This window comes from Mauremys mutica, chromosome 1 (genome assembly GCF_020497125.1).
Source record: "Mauremys mutica isolate MM-2020 ecotype Southern chromosome 1, ASM2049712v1, whole genome shotgun sequence".
In the NCBI taxonomy this organism is placed as follows: Eukaryota; Metazoa; Chordata; order Testudines; family Geoemydidae; genus Mauremys; species Mauremys mutica.
Genome location: NC_059072.1, coordinates 162,919,111 through 162,942,644, shown reverse-complemented (window position 1 = coordinate 162,942,644; position 23,534 = coordinate 162,919,111). Strand labels below are relative to the sequence as shown.

Sequence of the window (23,534 nt, the reverse complement as noted above, 5' to 3'; positions counted from 1 at the left end):
TAGCCTCAGATCATCAAAGGTATTGAGATGCCTAGCTCCCACTGATTTCAATGGGAGTTATGTGCCTAAATACCTTTGAGGATCTGAGCCAGGGGTCGGCAACACCTACAAGATCTCTATCAAGCATTCTTAAAACTACAATACCCACCTGCTGAAGTGAAAAAACAGATTGACAGAGCCAGAAGAGTACCCAGAAGCCACCTACTACAGGACAGGCCCAACAAAGAAAATAACAGAATGCCACTAGCCATCACCTACAGCCCCCAACTAAAACCTCTCCAGCGCATCATCAAAGATCTACAACCTATCCTTAAAGATGATCCCTCACTCTCACAGATCTTGGGAGACAGGCCAGTCCTTGCTTATAGACAGCCTCCCAACCTGAAGCAAATACTCACCAGCAACCACACACCATACAACATAAACACTAACCCAGGAACCTATCCTTGCAACAAAGCCCGATGCCAGCTCTGTCCACATATCTATTCAAGTGACACCATCATAGGACCTAATCACATCAGCCACGCCATCAGGGGCTCATTCACCTGCACATCTACCAACGTGATATATGCCATCATGTGCCAGCAATGCCCCTCTGCCATGTACATTGGCCAAACCGGACAGTCTCTACGCAAAAGAATAAATGGACACAAATCTGACATCAGGAATCATAACATTCAAAAACCAGTGGGAGAACACTTCAACCTCTCTAACCACTCAGTGACAGACTTGAAGGTGGCAATTTTGCAACAAAAAAAACTTCAAAAACAGACTCCAAAGAGAGACTACTGAACTCGAATTAATATGCAAATTAGCTACAATTAAGTTAGGCTTAAACAGAGACTGGGAATGGTTGGGTCATTACACTAATTTAATCTATTTCCCTATGTTAAGTTCTCCTCACACCTTCTATTATCACTTCAAAAGTTTTTTTTTTTCCTGCTGATGATAGCTCATCTCAATTGATTAGACTCTTCTTGTTGGTATGGGTACTTCCACCTTTCCATGTTCTCTGTATGTATAAATACCTTCTGTCTGTGTGTTCCATTCTATGCATCTGAAGAAGTGAGCTGTAGCTCACGAAAGCTCATGCTGAAATAAATTTGTTAGTCTCTAAGGTGCCACAAGTACTTCTGTTAACTGTGTAAGGCTTTCTGGGATACTTTTTATGAAACATGCTTTATAAATACAGTTTATCAGTACATTCAGTTACAAGGACGAGCTATAGGACTATAGGGCCTGAGTCTCGTTTATATTGAGGCTCCTTTACATCACCCTGGTGATGAAAAAGTGCTTTAGTGTAAATGAGACTCAGGCCCATAGAGGTTATATGAACACAAGACGATTTGATTACTAATCTATAGCACCAGTCATGTTACTTTAAAGTTGCAGTAAAATGCTTAAAAAGAAGTATTTTAAATATTGTTTTTGAGAACTCAAATAAGTACCAGAAAACGAACCAGGTTCTGCGCCCAGTTTCATAGCCAGTGTGTGGATATGAATGCAGAATTTGGCCCAGTGTAACTGTATGGGTATAAGTGAGCAACGAGTTTGTCTCACTCTGGCAAATCTTGTCAGATAAAGTGGGAAGCATTTCAGAGGCAAAGCAAACCTCAAATCATAGCTTTAAAATAGCCTGGCATTCTCTGCCAAACAAACAGGGATTTACTTATTGGTTTAATTTTAGGTTGCATTATAACTGCTACTTGCCTATGTCCTCTGTGTGTGTGAATGAAATGCTACATACAAACCCTCAGTCTCCACTTCATCACCACAGAATAATACACAAAAACCAAACTCCCTCAGGCAAAACTTTCTGACCACAGATCTGAACCAGGGTGGGGTTTCAAAATCCAGATCAAGATATGGATACAGATATTACAGCAGTAGCCTATATCTATTAAGGGATGAACCAAAGCCCTTGCTCTCAACACCCTACAAACTTTTGGACGTTTGAAATTCAGATCAGAATCTGCAATTTGAGCCCAACTCTCTGTTTAGCCAGTTGTAGCACTTAACTCGCCCCTACGAAGTGGCTGGTTGAACCACCATAAGCAGCAATTCTCTCTCTAACTTCACATTTGGGAGGAGGATTGAGACAGGATCTTTTGGAGCCAGGTCCCGTCATCCGAGTGGCCCAAAGGGAACAGTGTAGCAGAGCAGTGGGAAACAGCACAGGCAGAGCTGATACTAGAGAGGCCTGGGCTGATTCTTTTGGGTAGAAGATCAAGGACTCAGGAATGTATGCGAACTGTACATCTGGGGCAACTGCCTGGGAGAATTGGACCCGAGAGGAAGAGGTAGCTGAGCTGGATAGAAAAGTCTGCTTGGGGAAAAGAGTGCAAGAGAAAGGGTGCAAAGAAAGGTGGTTTTTATTTTAAGGGGCCTGAAATGTCAGTAGATCCAGATTTCAGTTACCTTTAATCTACCTTGTGCATGTGTCACATAAAACAAAGGCAGAGCCATGTGCTGTATCTCCAACATCACCTCCATTAATGACTACTGCATAATGAATCTAGCTTCCAGAAGGAGGAGACTACTGGTAGTACCGAACTGTGACAAATTCTAATGCAGCTTGGTAGCAGTGTTTGCCTGCAGCCTGTTCCGGCCCGACTACCCAAGACTGGACGACTCATTTCATTTCTGAGCTCCAGCTGAGAAGTGATCTGATATCAGGAGATTCAAATTCCAGACTGAGTGATGAGTCACCATGGTCCTTGGGGAGGAAAGCAATGGTTGTCTGGCTTCTGTGATTTCTATTTTGTACTCGTCACTTTTTTTGGCCTGATGTGACACTAATTTTTGGAAGACACAAAGTTCAGAACTAAAGCCAGGTTTCAAAGACCCTAAACTTCAGGGCAGTTCTGATCTGTGGTCTTGGTTTGGCCAAGTATTAAGACCAGGGTCATTTGCAAAATTCAGATTCCCCAAGGTCAGGTTTTTTCAAACACATGGCCCCCTCCCTGTTTCCAAAATTCAGTGCTGTTCAAATCTGCTGTTTTGGTTTGGATCTCTCTCTCTCTCTCTCTCTCTCTCTAGCGCAGTGGCTCTCAAACGAGGGCCACTACTTTTTCAGGGAAAGCCTTGGTGGGCCGGGCTGGTTTGTTTACCTGCCGCGTCTGCAGATTCACCCAATGGCAGCTCCCACTGGCCGTGGTTCGCTGCTTCAGGCCAATGGGGGCTGCAGGAAGTGGCGTGGGCCAAGGGATGTGCTGGCTGCCCTTCCTGCAGCTCCCATTGGCCTGGAGCAGCGAACCACGGCCAGTGGGAGCTGCGATTGGGTGAATCTGCGGAGGCGGCAGGTAAACAAACCGGCCTGGCCCACCAAGGCTTTCCCTGAACAAGCGGCGGCCCTAGTTTGAGAACCACTGCTCTAGCGCATTTATTCCTGTTAGCCCTGCAGAGCTAATACAACTAGGGGAGAGAAAGTTGGATTCTGTGCTGTCTCATGCATCATCAGCGGAACTGTCAACTGAACTCCCATGGCAAATGGCAGAATCTTTGTTACAGGCGATGGTATAAGGGGCAGGAAGAGCCTGGCTGGATTTTTGGAGCCCTGGTGCTGTTGGTGACACTGGCCACTGGAAAATCCTTGTAAACTGAGCTAACCTGTGAGACTGAATGAGGAGCTCCCACAATGCTATTTTTCAAAGAGCTACTTTTCAAAATGAACCTTTAAAGCGAATGCTGCCTACCAAAGAAATCATTTGAACTGTTCCCTTTCACAGGTGAAATGTTTTTAGATACATACAATGGAAAAACATACACTATTATTAAACCCTGGGAGAAGCAGCTCCCAAGCTGTGCTCAGTTTCTAAGCCTTGGAACCTCACCCAAAGAGCCTGTTGTAATTAAACTAGCATAGGGTGGGCTCGCCAGAGAAAACTGAATGCCCAGTTCCCATCAGAAATTAATGGCAGCTTTGAAAATTCTACCTTCAGCCTGTATACGTGCTCACACATGCCCATAAGCAGTGCCCAACCACTTGGCCTGTTTCCAGAGGTTGGACACTAGCATCGCTATGAAACAGATGTCAGCTGGCAGAGCATGCTGGGAACTGGAATGTAGAGGGTAGTGGTAACACCAGCAAGCATCCCAATTTGGTTGATGGACAAAACCCACATTGCAACCTCATTTCATTAATCATCCCAGATATAGAGCCCATCACCATACAGAGCCAAAACAATGATGACTGTTTGGTAGCCCCATGCAAAGTGAATGAGAATGCTCCGGTCCAACTCCTCGCAGACAGTTGTCCATCATATCAAAGATGCCAACATGATTGGTGCCCTTTATTGGCTGTTGCAGCAGAAGGTCAAGGAGTGAATGGGCCATGGATGATGAACTCCCCTTTCGCCCCGAGAGAGAGTCCCACCAATGCAAGGTTAAGAACAGGCATAGTGCAGAGGGCAGTGATGCAAGCTTCCCCACTGGAGGCCTTCGTCTCCAAAGCTGTCAGGCTGGTACCTTTCACCGCCATTGTAAAAAACAATGTTAAAAAAAATAATCCCACCCCAGATTTCCCATTCACTACAGTCTCACTAAGGGGGGAGAATTATTTTAATGGGTGAGGTGATAATGCTCAGGAACATGCTACTTACAATGAGTCGCCGTTTGCCTTCAAAAAAATCCAGGAGGTTTGTCACCGATTTCCTGGAGGGCTGAACAAAAGGCTTTGTGTTTGGCTTCAGGTGGCCCTCGTTCTCAGTCCTGCTCCCCTTCTTGTTCTTCTTGCTGCGGTCTTTGTCCTGCTTGTTCTTCTCAGCTTTGTCCTTCTTGGCCTGCTTCTCGCTCTTCTGCAGCTTGTCGGGTCGCTCCTTCTTCTTCTTCTTCTCAGGCTTGTCTGGTCGGTCGTGCTTCTTTGTCTCTTTCCCTTTCTTCGGTGGGACATTCCCTGCTGCGATCTCTTGCTCCAAGTGGGGAACAGCAGGCCTGCTCGGGTCATATTTATCCTCATATTCATTGCTCAGGATCTTTTCCTGGGTTCTCTTTTTAGGTGGCTTGGCTTTGGCTGGTTTGTGTTGGCCTGGCGTGACACTGGGATCCCGGTGTATATAGTCCTTCCGGTCTGTACGGTTGTCTCTAAATCTACCTGTGTTTGCCCTCGTGTAGTGCTCTGAGGCGGCCGGAGGAGCCTCTGTGTAGCTGTCATAGCTGGCAACTTTGCCAGGTCTCCGGGTGGCTACTGGGTGTCTCTCCGGGTGACCATGCTGCCTGTCTCTGCGGTTCTCATTCCACACAGGGGAGTAGAAATCATCAGTGGCTGTTCCCCGCGGGGCAGTTGCCTGGGGCGCTGTGGGCAGCCTATCATAGTCGGGAGTGGTGTGTGACTTTGGGGTCCAAGTTCTCTGAGTGGTTGGAAGGGGTGTGACTGTGGTGATAGGTCTGCTCGGCAGCATCACTGTGCGGGTGGTTGCCTGGGTAGTGGTGGTTGTGGGAGGGAGGGTGATGGCCCTCGTTGTAGGGGGAAGAGGAGCCACGGTGGTTGTGATTAGTTTCCTCACTGTTTTGCTCCTTGTTGGCTGAGCATTGCTTCTCCTGGGCTCCTCCTTCCTTACCGACAGCTGGACTTGTCCACCACTTGATGTAGGTCTGGTGCTGCCACCATTGTTACTTTCCTCCACCACTTGCCCCTCCACCCCGGCAGCTTTGCATTTCTGGATGAAGCCCTTCTGCCTCATCTTCTCAATTTTCCTGATGGGGCTCTGGTCGATGACTTCGTACATGGCCTCTAGCCTTACAGGGTAAGGATACCTTTCCTCCACCTGTAGGGTCTTCTTCAGCAGCACCATGCCAAATTTCCCCTTCTCCAGTTTCAGAAAGCTCATGAGCTTAGGGATGAGGCTGGGATCTAGAGGCTGCTCCAGGATTTTCCCTTCACTGGTTATCCTCCTGACTTTCCCTCCTTCCTCCCCTTCCTCATGGAACAACACAATCTGCTGGATGTGCCTCTCGGCCAGTTCACAGTAGACATCACTCTTAAGCAGGCTCATCATGAGCCGGTAGTAGCCTTCAGAGGCATGAGGGGCAGAGATGACCCAGACTCTGTTCTTGCCGGCAAAGCTGGCCAGGACATTGGGAGAACTGGACCCTGAAGGGAAACGTACAATCCGTGACCGAGACACGGCAGACTTCCCCTCGTCCTTGATCATCTGAGGCTGGGGATGTTTGGCTGCAGTGGTGTGTCTCTGTGTCTGCCTTACTCTGGCCCTGAAGCTCCTGGCCTGGGCCGGCACTTCATCTCGCAGCAGGTCAGGTTGTACATTTTTTGATGCCGGAGTATCCCTCTTGGCAACAGGACGTTGGAGATTCCCTAGTGAAGGCGTCCAACTCCTCTGGGATGCCTCCGACCTTCTCAGGAAGGAGATCGATCCATTGCTAGCCCTGTGAGAGAGAGGCAAGTAAGTAATTCCATGGCTCCCTCTGTTTGCTAGCCTCACAGTCTTCTCAGAGTCACACTCTAGCCGTGTTGCCCACAGCATGGCTAAACTCAGAATGAGTGTCCAGTTCATTGTGCGATCCACTTCAAAAGAAATGAGGAGAAAAGTTAAATGTTAACAGTAGAATTTTAGATATAGACATCGACAGATAGATCTTGCACTTTCTTAGTGACCAGAGAACAGCACATAGACTGGGAAGTTTCAGTTATATAAAGTACTAAATACAACTTAGTCCTGTCATGGTATTTCTATAAAAAACTTTGGAGGCTATTTCTAGAAAAGCACAAAGTAGATTAATTTAGGCAAAAAATGAGATAATCAGTCTATAACATGAATCTATTTATCCATCTATCCAAATAAGTCAAAAAATACAATAATTATGTTTACATCACACACACACACACAGAGTGGCTCACAGAGGTGGTAAGCCAAGAGTTTGTTTTTAACTTAAAACTTACCCTCTCAGGAAAGTTTCTGTTCAAGATACGTGTATCCCAGCCCTTTCTTTAGAGGGAGAGCAATGCCATGGAGTTTTGCTGCAGCTCACTGGTTTTTATGTAACAAAACAGACTCCAGAGAATGTCCGGTTCACTGTGGAGCTTTTACTTTTTTGTTTTTCTTCACTTTCTTGACAAGTGGGATGAGGCGAAAGGGAATTTCCTTTGTGATCTTTGCTGCTCCATTTACCTGCAGGTCTGTCTTGTTTCTGTATCAGTCACACACACAGAGACACACATTTCATCTAATAAAAGTGAACTCTCAGCTGTTTCTGAATCTCTCTCTTTTAAAGTTCCATGATCCTTCTAATCACTCCTTTCCTCCTCACTCTAGTTTAGCTCCTTTGTTTCCAGAGAGGAAAAGCCCTGGGATTAATATATTTTCCAGGCTGAAGCAAAACACAGGAATGCAATGTTGAGAAAAGAAGCCCCCTTTAGCCTGCTCTTTCTTTCCTCACTTTTTTTCCCAATCTTTTCTTTTTCTTCTTCCTTTTTGCTAGATGTGATCCCAGAAATGTCAGGATAACCTCAGCCCTGCTCTAAACCAAACTCAAACAGCAGCCGCCACTGGAAATGAGGTAAACTTCACTAAGAATTTAACAGATCAGCAGAACACCGCCTCCTTCCCACTTCAACTCACTGAGGGAGGGCGGAGAAAATTTCTTAGGGGGTTGAAACGTTTCACATCATCATCATAAATCACTTTAGAAAAGGATGACTGCGACCTTAACTCTTTAAGCACCTCAAGCTCTCATACTGGCTTGACCTCCCCTCCCAGCCCTCCCTTCCTTGTCTTCTTTTCTCATCCCACTAAACTGACACCATCAAGTTAAAAATCACATGCTTAAGAAACTCATTTCCTTACCTGTGTTAATAACAGCACATTAGATAGTTAAAAGCTGAGAGTTTTTTTAAAAACCTGATTTCTCCCCCCCCCATTTTCACTGTTTGTTTACTTTCTATATTTCAATCCCAAATAAAAAGAGACCAGTCAATTGCACCTTAGTTTCTAGTCAATTTCTCTTTCATATCCTCATACACAACTGCTGTAGTCTTTAATTTGCAAATAACCAAAGGGTCAGTTGATTTTTAAAAACTGGATCAAAAAATTTAAATACATATTTATATTAATTTTTTATTCACAGAAGTGTGAATTATACAAATAAAAAAAAAAGATGCAAGCTTGCAGAGAGAGAGATGTGCAAAGACTAGATCTCCAGCTGGTGTAAATCAGAGTAGATCTATTGACTGCAGATCCTCAGCTGGTGTGAACCGGCATAGCTCCATTGCAAACAGACATACTAAGCTGATTTATACCAACTGAAGATTTGGTCCACAGACTCTTGACTAATACCCAAGAGGTGGTAAAACATCACTTATTGGTAATTGATATACAACACTTAAAAGTACTAGAATGGAAGCATTGCTATTGCTCTTTGATTTGGAAAAGATGATGATGCTCATCATCATAATTCCTTTTTACAAAGCCTAGTTTTATTTACAAATCCTAGATTAAATGTTTGATCAAATTTAAGTGGCCTTTTAAAAAAACGAAACACCCTACACTTTCCCCCTCTGTTTCAAAGTATTTGCATATTCATTCTCTCTCTGTCTCTTCTTTGCTTTGTTTTTGTTTTAAGTTGGCAAGTGCTATGGAAAACATTGCTGGTGTTTTTATTTTATGCTCATATGGGTGCAGTGTTACATTTCTGTGGTTCATGGGTTGCTCTTGATGTAGGGCTGGATCCTGCAGTGTGCCATTAATCTTTTAATAGGAGTGGAGAGCATTCACCCCCAACCCCCTCCAGGATCAGGCTTAATAAGAGAAGCTTATTGCAAAGCAATGTGTTGGAGACAAACAACAGTGGTTAGACCAGTGCCCCTGGTGTGTTGTTCCCTGGCTAGCTGGAGCTGGGAGGTCTGTGTCACTCCACCAAGCTCCCAACTCTGGCACAGTGAGATGTCAAGGGTTTTTGATGAGCTCAGAAGAGCTGCCTGTCTAGACTTCCTCAGCCAAGGAGAAGCCACCATGCATGGCGCAGGGTCATGATGTAGATCTGTTGGTGCAGATCTATTGACTGCAGTAGTTAGGGATTGTCCAACTGTACATTCTCTTACACTAATATGCTGAGACATCTGTAGGAATGAGATTTACTCCTACAATATTCCGATAAAAAATTAGCACTATGCAAAATCAGTGTAGCCCAGTTCAAAACTTGGTTAACTGATAGATCTCAAAAAGTAATTGTAAATGGGAAGTAATCATCCAGCAGGGGTGTTTCTAATGGGGTCCTTCAGGGACCTGTCCTTGACCCAATCCTGTTCAATATCTTTATCAGTACTGTAAAATTTGAAGATGACGCAGATATTGGTGGAGATATAAATAATGATGGGCATAGATCATCTAAACAGGCTGATTTGGGTCACTTGTTAAGGTGGGCTCATTTGAACAGGGAGGGTAATTAACTATTGGAACAAATTACCTAGAGAGGTGGTGGATTCTCTATCACTGGAAGTCTAAATCAAGAATGCTCTAACTCAACAGCTATTATGGGCCTGATGCAGAAATTTTGGGTGAGGTTGTTATGGTTATGCTCTGTGTTATGGACAAGGCCAGATTAGATCATAATGGTCCTTTCTGGTCTTGAAATCTATGAATGGATGAACTGTTTGGCTAAACTAAGGAGCTGACTCAAAACGTCTAAAAAAATGGATGGAGATTCAGTGTTTAATTAAACACTGTCCAGTTTTCACGTCCACGTGGCCCATGTATTGTCTGGAAGTGACCAGGACTGGAGATGCCATCTTATAGCAAAAAAGGCTGCTCTTAAGGTATTTTCAGCTCTGCTGGGAGCAGGAAGTGCTGAGCATCTTTTGGGAAAGTCCCTCCCTGCCAAGATTTGCGATCAAAGGCCAGCCATTAGAACAGAACCTTTGAAAAGTACTGAAATTTGCCTTTCCCTAGAGACCTCCCTTCTGCTCGTGATCTGGCGAGACAGCTGCTCTCATTGAAGATGCTGTCAGTATTAGGCCCAGGGTGATATTTTTAGGAGTCAGAAGCGGAACATTCTCAGCAGGGATTCCTCCACTGTGGATTTTGGAACAACCTGCTAGGGGCAATCAGGATGATCCCAAACTGGAATGCTTTCTAGGTATGATGAGGTGCCCATGGCCCTGCTGGAGGCCCTGTGGTCCTATCACATCCTGCGCCAGGAAGGAGCAGTGAAGGTGGGGTTTTCAGGCCTGCCTAGAAAGGCTACACAGAAGCATCCAGGCTCAGATAAAAGAAGCTGCAGGGCCTTAGCAGGGCAGTTCCTGGATGGGGCCAGAGGTGCAAGAAAGGGGGCTCTACTCTGGCCAGAGGTGTGAGGAAGGGAGCTTTGCTCTGGCCAGATGAGCTGTGATGGTGCTGCCCATGGGAGCCAGCTGAGGTCACTCAATCAGGGTGAACTGCAAACCAAATGGGGCAGACAAACCCCAAATGCTGGTGGTTATTCCAATACTTAGATTTACCAAGCCAGCACAAAACAGCTTCTATAGTACCTCACTGGTTACTAAGAAGTCCAAACCACGCAGTTCCCTTAAAGTACCCAGCCTTAGGCCTCCGTCCAGACACACCTGTCAGATATATGATGATGATTCCTAAAAATCTGATCTCATCATATAAAAGAAAAGGTTCTTCCAATCCCAAAGGATCAGCCACATACCCAGGTCCAATTATAACTTAGATCTTACCCAAAATACACACTACAGCCAATTCTTATTAACTAAGCTAAAATTTATTTAAAAAGAAAAGAGGGTAAGTGTTGGTTAAAAGATCAATATATATACAGACTTGAATTAAATTCTTGAGGTTCAGATACGTAGCAGAGGTGAGCTTGTAGTTGCCAAAAGTCCTTTTAGAAATAGTCCATAGGTTATAGTCCAATTTCCATATTCAGGGTGGCTCCAGTCAATGACTGGAGATCTCAATCCTTGTGGCTTAAGGTTTCCCCCTCTTGAAACCCAAAGCAGATCTGAGATGAAGAAGGATCGTGTCCCAGGGTTCTTATACATTTCCAGCAGCCTTTTGGCCTGAGAAAACAATAGCTTAACTCCTTCTCCCAAATCTCTTGGCAATTAGCACAGAGTAATTTATCCATTAAACAGTTCAGATACAGGTTACCACAACCTTCAAAGAGACACATAGACAATAATACTATTTCACTCAAGTATCATCATAAATGTTAATATTCCTTTTTTGATCTTTGAATTAAAACTACAGCAATAGACAAGACTTGTTTGCTTACATCACACGACCTGAGCAACCATCTACCCTTCTACCTCTAACAATGCCGACATGCATTTCAAAGCTCTATTTATTTACATATCTTCCTAACCAGTCCTTAAGGTTCACCCATGGGTCAGGTCAGTCGGTGAGGTGAGTTAATTAACTCTTTCTGGCCCTGTCATCTTCCAATGAAATATTATATTACACTCATAACGTCACATGAGCTCGACGGGCTGCATTTACTGGACAAGGGAGAGAGAGGACCTGAGAACTGTAACCTTAAAGTAGCGGACGGAGGTAAAGGAAACCCGTGGGAAGAGGCCTAAAGAAGTAGCAGCAACTAACTGAAGGGAGCAGTATGTGACTGCTGTTTATAGGGTCCCTGAGTTGGGGCCGGAGTAGTGGGCAGGCCTTGGTCCCACCACCAGTGACTGGCAAAGTGGCCTAAGCCCCAGGAAGGGGACAAGGGTCCTTTAGAAGCCTGAGCGAAGGGCTGGATTTAAAGGGCCCAGAGACAGGGCTGAAGACTCTGGTGAGGGCAGACAGCTTGTTGAACTCATTGCTGCCCGGGAAGGGGTTTATTCTGACTGTATGACTTGCCCAGCGGGTTGAGCCACTGAAGACCTGCTAAGCGAGGTCAGCAACCTACAGGTGCCAGGAGCAGGAAAAAGAGTGCAGTACCTCACTCAGCCACTATGAGGCACTCATGAGGTGAGTGCCCCCTGTTACACTGTGCGTGAACAAATCTCGCCTGGACGAAGCCTTGCTGTGATACAAGAAAAGGATGTAACAAAAGTTGAAGATCAGGTAGGATGAGGTATTCCCTCAGGAAACTTGGCTCAGTCCCGTGGAGGGCTTTGGTGATGAAGACTGAAACATCAAATTTGACCTGGTATTCCATGGGGAGCTGGTGAAGGGGACAGGGCACTCAGGGGGCTGTGTTGCTGTGCCAATAAGCTTCACAGTTCAGAACCAGTTGTAGTTTTAAGGTCAACGGTTTCATAGCTAGGTTCAGAAAATGACGTTTTCGGCCTAGTGGTTACAGACACATGGATCACCATGGTTAAGCCATCATGATCACCCCAACAGGATAGGGCATAGCCTTCTTGTCAGCCATAGTCCAAAAAGGGTGCTTTTCATGTACCCAGAAGTGGCGCAGAGTTCAGGGTGCACCAAGGCTATGGGCTGCCTTAACAATCTGAGGGTGGTTGCCCCACCCACAGAGGGTGATGCTGTGGCTCCGGTGAGTTCTCTTAGGCTCTTTTACCTTTTCAGTATTTCCTAGGTTGTATTTCCCTAACCTTTTCTCATTTTTGTCATTCTCCCTTTCAGAGTTAGAGGCACTTTGCTGTAGCATGTGTCTAGCCTCATGCTAGCTTCAAGTACATTCATACTAAAATAAAATTATACAATAACAATGAATACAAATATTTCAAGTTTCTATAGCACATTTGTCCACAAGGATCTTAAAGTGGATTACAAATTATGGGCCTGACTGGCAAACACTTACTGCGGAGTAGCACTTACTATTTGAAATCAATAGTCACGGCAGTAAGCCTATGCTCAGTAGCGTTTGTAGGGTCAGAGCCTAAGAACTGAGAGCTTGATCCACAGTGAATGAGAATCTTTCCATTGATATCAGTGGGATTTGGATCAGGCCCAGAATGAGTATATCCACCTGTGGAGCAATGTGCAGGGCAGCTAAAAAATACTGGCTTCTTAACATTACTCCCGGAGCTCCATTCCTCTAGCAGTAGGGCTGTGTATAGTATTGTTGTCAATGGGTCCCTTCATGTGTGAAAATGCTTCTGTATGGAGTTGGGGGAGTGATGCTACTTAGACTCAGATACCTTCCCTCTGATGGAGTCTGAGCATTTATAGTGGGTTTTCTGCACTCTCTATTCATGGAGAAAATTTGGAGGGATAATCAGGCCATATAAATGTATTTATATAGGAATCTCTTTCCCCATGAGTGAAACGCAGCTACTGCTGTTAAACAACTCTGCACAAAGATTTAGGGAAATTAATGCTTTATCCACTTGAACTACAGGGGGCAGTTTTAGGAAGGCATCATGCAATTACCCTATCGTTAACACTTACAATAGTTGACAAATTCCAAAAATGCAGATCATCCCCACAAAGGGTGAGTTCAGATCTGTTGCAGAATAATAATAATTTTGCTATGCTTTACTTTAAATGCCTGAATTAAAAAACATGGTTTCCAATTGTTGCCAAGAAGGCTAATGGCATATTGGGCTGCATTAGTAGGAGCATGGCCAGCAGATCGAGGGAAGTGATTTTTCCCCTCTATTTGGCACTGGTGAGGCTACATCTGGAGTATTGTGTCCAGTTTTGGGCCCCCACTACAGAAAGAATGTGGACAAATTGGAGAGAGTCCAGTGGAGGGCACCTAAAATGATCAGGGGGCTGGGACACATGACTGATGAGGAGAGGCTGAGGGAACTGGGCTTGTTAAGTCTGCAGAAGAGAAGAGTGAGGGGGGATTTGATAGCAGCCTTCAACTACCTGAAGGGGAGTTCCAAAGAGGATGGAGCTCGGCTGTTCTCAGTGGTGGCAGATGACAGAACAAGGAGCAATGGTCTCAAGTTGCAGTGGGGGAGGTCTAGGTTGGATGTTAGGAAACACTATTTCAGTAGGAGGGTGGTGAAGCACTGGAATGGGTTACCCAGGGAGGTGGTGGAATCTCCTTCCTTGGGGGTTTTTAAGGCCTGGCTTGACAAAGCCCTGGCTGGGATGATTTAGTGGGGATTGGTCTTGCTTTGAGCAGGGGATTGGACTAGATGACCTCCTGAGGTCTCTTCCAACCCTAATCTTCTATGATTCTAACATGATTATGACAAAGAAAATATTGCATGGCTAGTTTGATCAGATTAAAATAAAAAAAGAATCGTTGATAAATATGACGGTCTGTACTGGACCTTCAATTTTTAAGTCAAACTCTCCCCTGAAATCCATGGGGAACTCAGCATAAAAACTGATGGCATTGATGCCGACATCTTTTTTTTAGAAAAAAATAATCCATGTCTTGGCAGTGTTGTAGCCAAAAGCTCCAGGCTTTATTTTGGATGCAATGAGATTTCAGTGTTTGGGTATTTTTTTGGGCCTGTGTTGATGCTGTTCCTGAACTCAGCACCTCGCCCTGTCAGGTTTACAACACTTCCTCTTGAGAGTGAAGCTGTCACATGGACACATCTCTTGTTCTGGGTCTGGCTAACATCTGGAATGGAGTCATCAGCCAGGGAAATCAAAACATAGTCTGTCCAGCACTGATATATCTTCTACCCTATATTGACTAGTGCGGCTGGAATTATCTATAAAAAAAGTAAAGCTGAATGTATGTGAGTACATGTAGACAGTTAATGAATATAAAGATCACCATTTACGGGCACTTATGAATATGTAATATTGTTCCTAAGTTTGCTGGACCAAAAAAGTTATTGTGCACTGGAAATGGCTTTTTCCTCTTTACACAGCTCTGAACAAATAACATTAATTCAATCAGGAAAAAATCTGGCCCTCCCTAGTCTTACCATTTAGGATACTCCAAAATGAATATAGAGCCAAATTATCCCAATTACAGCAAGTACAGCCGCATTGAGAAGTCCTATTGTTTGCATCCCTCAAGGTATTACAGCTGAGAAATGTCCCCGAAACCCATAAAATGCGGGTGGGTATCTTTTTTAAAGCAATGTAATACACTGGCTGAGTGAATGTGATCGTGTCTCCCTCAAGTGGCTCACCCCAGTGACAATAATGAGCCAGATTTCTCAAGTGTGTCTGCTTGTGCAGTGGGAGGAGTTAGGTGCAGCTGACTGATGGTAGGGTGACGAGATGTCCCGATTTTATAGGGACAGTCCCGATATTCAGGGCTTTTTCTTATATAGGCTCCTATTACCCCCCACCCCATCCCGATTTTTCACATTTGCTATCTGGTCACCCTAACTGATGGCCCCAGTGCAGAGTTGCAAATGTGCTCCATGCCTTCCCTTTCCCCAACATGCTCTCTCCCTCCCCTTCCTTTTGGGATGGGGGGGCAGTATCTGATGCAGGAGGTGACTATGCCATGCCAGCTTTCTCTTAGCAGAGAGTTCTCTTACACAAAGGAAATTCTCTGCTGGTCATCTCCAATCACTTTGTAGTACAAAATGGACTTAGACTGAAAGTTCCAGCCCAGAGCACAGCAGCTGCACACAGCTGAAGCAATTCCTCTTAGCTCAAATGGCAGGAGCTTGAATTCTTGGTGCTAAGCTCCTGGGATTGGTCACCACTGACGACTGTGGTGTCTCCGTGTATGAAGTCATGGGTTGCTACACTAGGAAGTGAAATAAACACAACACAAAAACCTCATTCATGTAACAGGCAAAAGTCTCCTCTCAGCTACTCTGGGAGAGCAATTTCAATGGAATTCCACCAGGGTAAATAAGAGACAAATTTAGCCCACTGAGTCACAAATGGTTGAGCCACACTCACAATAATCTTGATTACTGTTTCTGTGCCTCACCCCATGTATCCCAGGGTTACAGGAGTGCTGTTGGAGGTGCCATCTTTTCCTGGAGGTGTAAGCCACAGCAGATGAACCCTTGTGCTCATTAAAGATGCTGATACCACAGGGTTTGAGATTCAGCAAACTCTGCAAGCTATTTTGGGTTACCAGGCCTTGTGTCAACAGTTCCAGTTTGTCAACCTTCTTTGGCCTGTAATTTAAATCCATGTTCGTTTGGGATTTTTAAAAGCGTGGTTTGGTTGATCAGAAAAAGGGTTTTTCAAGATAGAGGATTGCCTGTGTTATATATTAGGGACTGCAGAGTCTTCCAAAGCAAGGCTGGCATCAGAAGGTGCCCCAGATGTAGTGTCTGGTTTTTCTTTGTATTTATTTCCTCGCAGGTTTTTTTCCATTGGCTCTTCTCTCTCTGCTCCTTTTTTCAGTCTCTCCTAAACAGAACTCAATTCCAACATTATCTGAGTCAAACTGCTTGACCTATGCCAGAGGTAGGCAACCTATGGCACGTGTGCCAAAGGCGGGCACACAAGCTAATTTTCAGTGGCACTCACACTCCCTGGGTCCTGGCCTGGGATCGGGGGGGCTCTGCATTTTAATTTAATTTTAAATGAAACTTTTTAAACATTTTAAAAACCTTATTTACTTTACATACAATAGTTTAGTTATATATTATAGACTTATAGAAAAAGATCTTCTAAAAACGTAAAAAATGTATTACTGGCACGCAAAACCTTAAATTAGAGTAAATAAATGAAGACTCGGCACACCACTTCTGAAAGGCTGCTGACCTCTGACCTATACTATTTAAACTTGGTTCAAATTTAGGCACAGTAAATCAGGTTGGCCCCAGCCCTTGTTTAAAGCTCCCATGATATTTTTCACAGGAATAGAGAGGATTAGCCCCAGTGTCTTGGCTATATGCTGGTTTGGCTATGACTGAGTAGTGCTGATGGGAGCTGTTAATCAGCTGTCACACACCACCCCTCAGATATGGCTGAAGCTATTTCTGTATGTATCAGCTATGGAAAATACTTTGGGATCATGTGGAGATAACAATAGTTCCTAGTGCTTTTGACCAGGAGAGCTCAAAGGGTTTACAAAGGTGGTTGGTATCATTATCTCTATTTTACCAGTGGGGAAACTGAGGCACAAAGAGGCAAAGTGACTTGGTCAAGGTCACCCATCAGGCCAGTGGCAGAGCTCAGAACAGAACCCTGATTTCCTGAGTCCAAGTCCAGTGTGTCTAACCAGCAGGTCTCAGGATCACACATCCTTCTCCCTGCCCCTCAAGACAAGCTATTCATGAGGGACACAATATAAGAGGGTTGAGGTACTTTAATATGTGAATTTCTGTAGTACCCAAACTATTATTTTTTTAAAATTTTGCCTCAACATTTAATGTTTGGGCTTTCTAATGTCCAAATTTTTCAAACAACAACATTCTTTGAATGTGCTTCCCTTATTTCCCCATCTTCCACTTTAATTACGTTACTAATTGTTTTTGGTCTGGGAATTCATTATAATGTTCATAGAGGGCTTTGATGGTGAAATATGTAAAGTATTACTTGTATACAAAGATATTACACACACATGCTCGCCTCAAGATTCACTACTGGTCCATGGACAACATTCAAACCCTTTTAGGGTCCTGATTCAGCAAAGCACTCAAGTTCCATTGACTTACAGTTAAGCATATTGTGGCAGAGCTCTGACCTTGCTCCTGTGGGTCCTGCGCTTCTAGGCGGTTTATGCTAGCCTCAGTGGCTCACTGTGACCCTCCACGTAGCCCTTCTCTCTCTAGGGCCAGGGTTACAGTCTACTGAGCCCTTTTCATCATAGGCTGCAAGGAGGTTGGTGAGAGAACTCCCACAGTCTTTGTTCAGCTTCCTGTCCTGACAGGGACCTGACTTCCCCTTCCAGGAGCTGTTCCTGTAGTGGTGGGTTGGGGGGAACCCGGGCCCGCCCTCTACTCCGGGTTCCAGGCCAGGGACCCTAATGGTAGCAGTTGTTGGCAGCCAACCTTTCACTGCCAGAGTTGCTACATTTCCCTGGGCCACTTCCCCAGAGCTCTCCTGCTTCTCCCTTCTTCATCCTTACCTTAGGGCTCCTTTAACGATGTTTTAGGGTGTCTTCAGTAATCAGCCCTTCAGCCGCACTTCCTCTCCTCTGGCTCCCTGGCTCCTCTGCCTGACTGGAGTGGGCCCTTTTTATAGTAACAGCAGGGCCTTAATTAGAGTCAGGTGGTCACATTAACTGAATGGCCTCACCTGACTCTTTACAGGTTAATTAGAGTCAGGTGTTCTCATTAGCCTGGAGCAGCCCCTGCTCTGGTCAGTCAGGGAACAGAAAACTGTTAATCCAGTGGCCAGTATATCTGCCTTCAGCTATTCTGCTGTACCCAACTGGCCTGAGTCTATCACAATACATTTACATGCTTTGCTGAGTTTATGCCTAAGCTGAATGAGAACTAAGCAAATCCCTGTCTTCTTGTCAGTTTAAGGCTTGAAACTTTAGCCAGTGTAATCATCTACAAATCTGAGGAGTGGGAGCAGGAAATAGGATTACATGCAGATAATAAATTGCTCTTTTGGTCCAACTGAGGCCCACAAAGTTTCAGTGAGAGGAAGTCTGTAGCAGGACTGGTAACGGAACTCAAATTGTCTGAGGCCTCAGCCTGTGCCTTAACTGCAAGACACTCCCTCCTCAAAGATAAAAATCTCACTGAGAATTCATTCTAATAACAATAAGCAACATAAACTTTACATAGTTTTGTATACAGATTTTTTTCAAATAAATGTATGTTAAAGATGAATATTACCAATATTGATTTTGCTCGCTTATCTTCATGGTTGAACAATCATATCATATGGAGAGAGATTGAAATCCTGGCCCTATTGATGTCAACAGGGTTAGGATCAGGATTTCACCTTGTGTATATAGATAATATTATATAATTAAGATTAACACTTTAGAGGGACCATATTTTTTCAAACATTAAAGAAAATGGGAAAGAAGAAAAAAGAGAGAAAGAAGTAAGATAGAGAGACAGAGTTAAAATATTATGTAAGAGAACCCAGGTCTAAACAGACAAAACAGACAAAGGGTGGGAGAATGAAATACCCTCCTCCCCCTTTTACAGATGCAGGACTGAGACACAGCAGAATTAAACAACTTGCCTAATATCACACAGGATGTCTGTGGCAGAGCTAGGTCTATAGCATAGTCTAGTGCCTTAACCACAAAACCAGCCTTCCTCTTTCTCTGAAAGAGTATATACATTTTTCAGTCACACTTTTATGTGAAGATTCCATTTATAAATAGTTCATAAAGGGTTAATAAATGATGAAAAATAAATGGTTACACAATTTTCATACATGTTATAGAGGCCAATAGTTCCCTAGGTTACTTACAATGAAGACTATAACTGTCTATAACATCTTTTATGCATGTGCTATTAATTGTTTATCAACCATTTATAAATGGAGCCTTAAAGTGTGACCAGTTTTTCTTCGTTATTTTTAATAGCTTCCAGAACAAGTTCTAAAGATGAAACACCCTTTATACAGATAGGGAAACTAAGTCACATAAAGGGCAAATAGCTTTGTCTCAGGCCATGCAGCAAGTCTAGAACAGAGTTGGGAACATAATTTAGGAGTCCTGACACTCAGTTTCTTTGTCCCCCTCAACAATATCAAAACCTTATCCAGAAAACACAAACACAACATAGATTACATGTTAACAAGGGGAACAAACTTACATTTTGATCCTGAACTGGGATCTCTAGTGCAGACACCTATGGCCATACAGAGTCTCACTGATATCAATGGGACGCTGCACAGGTGCAGGGATGCACATTAATGGATCTTAATTGAGGTTTGGGGTCTCTGTATCATGAATCTGGTTCTTTCTTGTCAATTCTTGATAACATGTCCTATTATATCCTCAGGCCTATTCCTAGTTCAGTGTCTATTGATCTGGTCTTTGCTAGCCCTAAATCCAGTCACTGGAAGTACATCACCATTTCTGATATAACCTCGTGTTATTTATTGAGGATCTGGGTTTTTTTAAATGGAGGTTGATTTTTTTACTTAATATAATAAGAATAAGAATTGTATTGTGGTGGTATCGAGGAGCTCATTGTGCTTGGTGTACAAACACAAATCAAAAAGCTTGCGTGGAAGAATAAGGCAAGGGACAACAGGTGGATACGGACAGACAGGGGATCGCAAGGAAACACGGAGACAATATTGGCCAATGTGATCGGCAGCGATCTCAGCACACCAGTGACCTGATGTTGACAAGCTTTTTGGGGCATCACTGGAAAGAAGAGTTTTAAGAAGCAATTTGAAGGAGGATAATGAGGTATCTTTGTGGATGTTTTACAGGGAGCACCTCCCAAGTGTGCGGGGTAGCATGGAAGAAAGCACAAAGGTTTGGTCAGAAGTCAACAACAAAAAGGAACAAAATGAGAAAGAGAGAGAGAGCAAACCCTCCATTGCTTATTTTTTTTAAGGTTAATTCTCAAAGTTTGATGTTAAAGAAGTATTACTTAATTGGTACAGTAGTGGCCAAAAATGTCTAACGTTTGTATGACTAATATCTGCATACCATCATGTACAGCAGAGAGTGGGCTATAAAATGACAAGAACTGATGGGAATGGAAAAAATAACAGCAGGTTGGAAGACCAACCTGAGCTATTTATAGAGATGGACTTCACTTATTTTGAGAAGAGCAACACAAATGATTAAGGAGCTGGGGGACTGATTTATGAGGAGAGATTAAAGGAACTAAATACATTTAGCTTGGGCAAAAGACAACTAAGAGGGAGATGTAGTCTCAAAGCCAAAGGGGTAGAGGAATTTTTATAGGAATTTTAAGGGGTAATGGGATCAGATTGAACAAAGATAAATGTAGGCTGACTATTCTGAGATATTTCCTAGTAATGAGATGTGTTAAACCTGTGCGGTAGTATCCCAAGGGAAATGATGGAATTCCTTTTGTCTGAATCATTTAAAAATGGACTGGGCAGAGCACTAGAGAATATCGTGTTGGTGGGGAATGCGGACTAGATGACCTAATAGGCCTTTTCCATCTGTAACATCCATGATTCTGTTATTTCATTCCTTGAAGTATCAAATACATACATTCCATAAAGACCTTAGAAGAAAGAAATGAAAATAGAGAGACCCACACTGTTGAAAGTATGTTTCTCCTCTAAGTAAAATATGATCCCTTTCTTACTCAAGAGATCTGCTCCCTGTAAGAATCAGAGTTAGAGCTGCTGATTGTCATGACTAAAATACATTATTCTTTCCTCCTGGTTTCCCCACAGAGCTAGCACAACCCCAAGAGATGGAGCTGGATTCTACTTTCACTCATGGATCATGAACTGATTTGTTAACTAAACTACTAATGCAATCTAGAAATGTCCCCCCTCCCCAAAAATCATTTTATCTGCCAACCTCATTGTTTCCCATGAGGCATCACAGCATCAGACAGACTCGGAAGACAATTGGTAGTTATAAGGTAGAGCCAAATCTGGCCTACAGGGTCTGTAGTTCTGTTGTTGGTACTGTGTGAAATGGAAGGACACCAGCTTGACTCTCAGATCTCAGGGTGATGTTGCAGGGCTGGCAGTTAGAAAAACAGCTTTTTACTTTTAAAATGAGCACATTTTGATCTGGAGTCATTGAGACATGATAAACATGGGATCTGTTTTTACAAAATCACTTTGAGTGTAACTGCACTAACATAGACCCCAACTGGGACCAATGGGACTAATCAGGTGCTATTAGGCACATGCCAGAATACCTTGCCAAATCACGGCCATAATCTGAAATATAAAACCTAAGTGTGGATACGCCTCAGAGTTATTGCCCCAATTCTCATTTAGATGAAGGTACCCACCTTAAAGCCATTTCACGCTGCCAGAGCAGTATGGAATGGCCTTGGACTAAAAGAATATCAGGCCTTTTGTGTATAGAATCCTCCAGTTCCAGAATTCATCTATTCTCCGAGCACACATTCCAGCCAAATATTTATAATGTCAAATACAAATAGGAGGATTCTCAGCTGCTGACTCTGTTTAGCTTGTGAATAGTCCTTTCTAGTTCATTTATCCTTTGGCTGAGTTTCTACCATGTCTTCTTCCATCAAATTCAACAGAAAATGCTCTCAAGTCCATTTATACTTAAGTTAAATAATCTTTAAAAAAAAGGTAGAAAGCTTGAACTCAGACCAGTTTGAGTGAACATGAGTGGTTGCATCTGAAGAAGTGAGGTTTTTTTACCCACGAAAGTTTATGTCCAAATATATCTGTTAGTCTTTAAGGTGCCATCGGACTCCTTGTTGTTTTTATGGATACAGACTAACACGGCTACCCCCGGATTCTTGACATGAGTGGACAAAAGCGTGACATAGTATAATATATAACAACCATAACTTGTTACCAAAGGTTACATTTTCATTAAACCGAAACATAACTGTTTTGCAACGCCATCTAGTGACACATGTGGTTGCCTATCAAAATCCAACTTTCAAAGCCTTCCCAATAACTATTACATCACATTCAATCGAACTGCAAACAGATATGCAACAAAGATTCTCCTCTCACATGCACTGATTCAGCTGCATTAACAGTTACACCAATGAACTTGAGAGGAGAATTTGGTCAATAATTTACTTTATACTATCTATGTTGTTTGTTCAATTTTTTTGTTCTTCACGATTCTATAGTGAAATTAGGCTGGTCAATTTCATTATCCATTTCCTCGCAGTTTCAATATCTGACTTCCATGTTTAACCCCTCTCCCTGTTTGAGATTTCAATACTATAGGGGAATGTTCACATTTTTAAAAAAAGTATTTCATTGACAGTAAAATAACATGAAAATATTTCTATTTGGATCCCCAACCAAGGTTAGGGTATCAATTATATCGATATTCTCCTTCTAAGGTAAAATTAAAATAAGCTTCCACTGGAAAAAATAATAAAAATTTTAAAATAATAAAAAAACCTTCCTTATCCAAAGCCATGTTAAAATAAGAGCCTTACTTAAACAGTTGCTCAGAGATACTGCTGCCATTTGACAAGCCTAATGCAAAACAAACATCTGAGTTACATAAAGCACTGGGGAATAAAAGGGATCAGGGGTGAGGTAGACCGACAGAAAAGCCAATTGTTCCCCCTCCTATTTCTATCTGCCCTGCCAGACACAAATCAAATACACCAGGCCTTTTGGTTTTTTAATATTTGGGAGTTTTGAACTATTGTTCTTTAAACTTTTCATTTTCTAGCACTGACACTTTTTTTTTCTGGAGTTGTACATTTTTTTTTAAAACAAAGCTAACAAAAACCGCATGTCTGAAAAAAATGTAGTATTTCTGAGCAGCGACAGCTACAAAGCCCTTCGTTTCCTGTGGCAAGATTGTAACTTAACTCCCATCCCTTCCATGTTCTACTCTATTTCCCCACTTCTCTATTGTCTTCTGTACCCTGGACACAAGATTTATTTTGCATGGATATAGTGGTTGTCCCATCCCCCACTGCCCCTTCCAAAAGACTCGGGGTATTTTACAGAGCAAACATTTGTTGTTGTGGTTCTTTTAAGACAGCATCAAGCATAAATGCTGAAAACATTCCCTTAATCTGAAACAGACCTGGTTTTTCCAAATTCCAGTCACAAACTGGTTCTTCAGCTGTGGGACATAATTATTAAGGGATATGTTCTCCCATCAGCCCCACCCAAGGGGTTGACTCCAACAAAAGCTGCATGTGCTCATCTGAGGGAAGGATGTGCCCTACA

General features: G+C 43.3%; 1 protein-coding gene across 3 annotated transcripts in view; it reads right to left on the bottom strand.

Moving 5' to 3' along the window:
• CCDC80 (coiled-coil domain containing 80) overlaps positions 1–17,871 on the bottom strand; it is a 42,805-nt gene extending 24,934 nt beyond the window's left edge. The window contains exons 1-3 of one of the 3 annotated variants that reach the window (XM_045001674.1): positions 17,827–17,871; positions 6,899–7,146; positions 4,602–6,523 (exon numbers count right to left, since the gene is read on the bottom strand). In XM_045001674.1, coding sequence (XP_044857609.1) covers positions 4,602–6,512 — 1,911 coding nt within the window. In that variant the 5' untranslated portion in view covers positions 6,513–6,523; positions 6,899–7,146; positions 17,827–17,871. Of the gene's footprint in view, positions 1–4,601; positions 6,524–6,898; positions 7,540–17,826 lie in introns of those variants that run through there. The other 2 variants (XM_045001675.1, XM_045001673.1) reach the window with 2 other exon arrangements.
• Between the last annotated feature and the right edge of the window lie 5,663 nt (positions 17,872–23,534).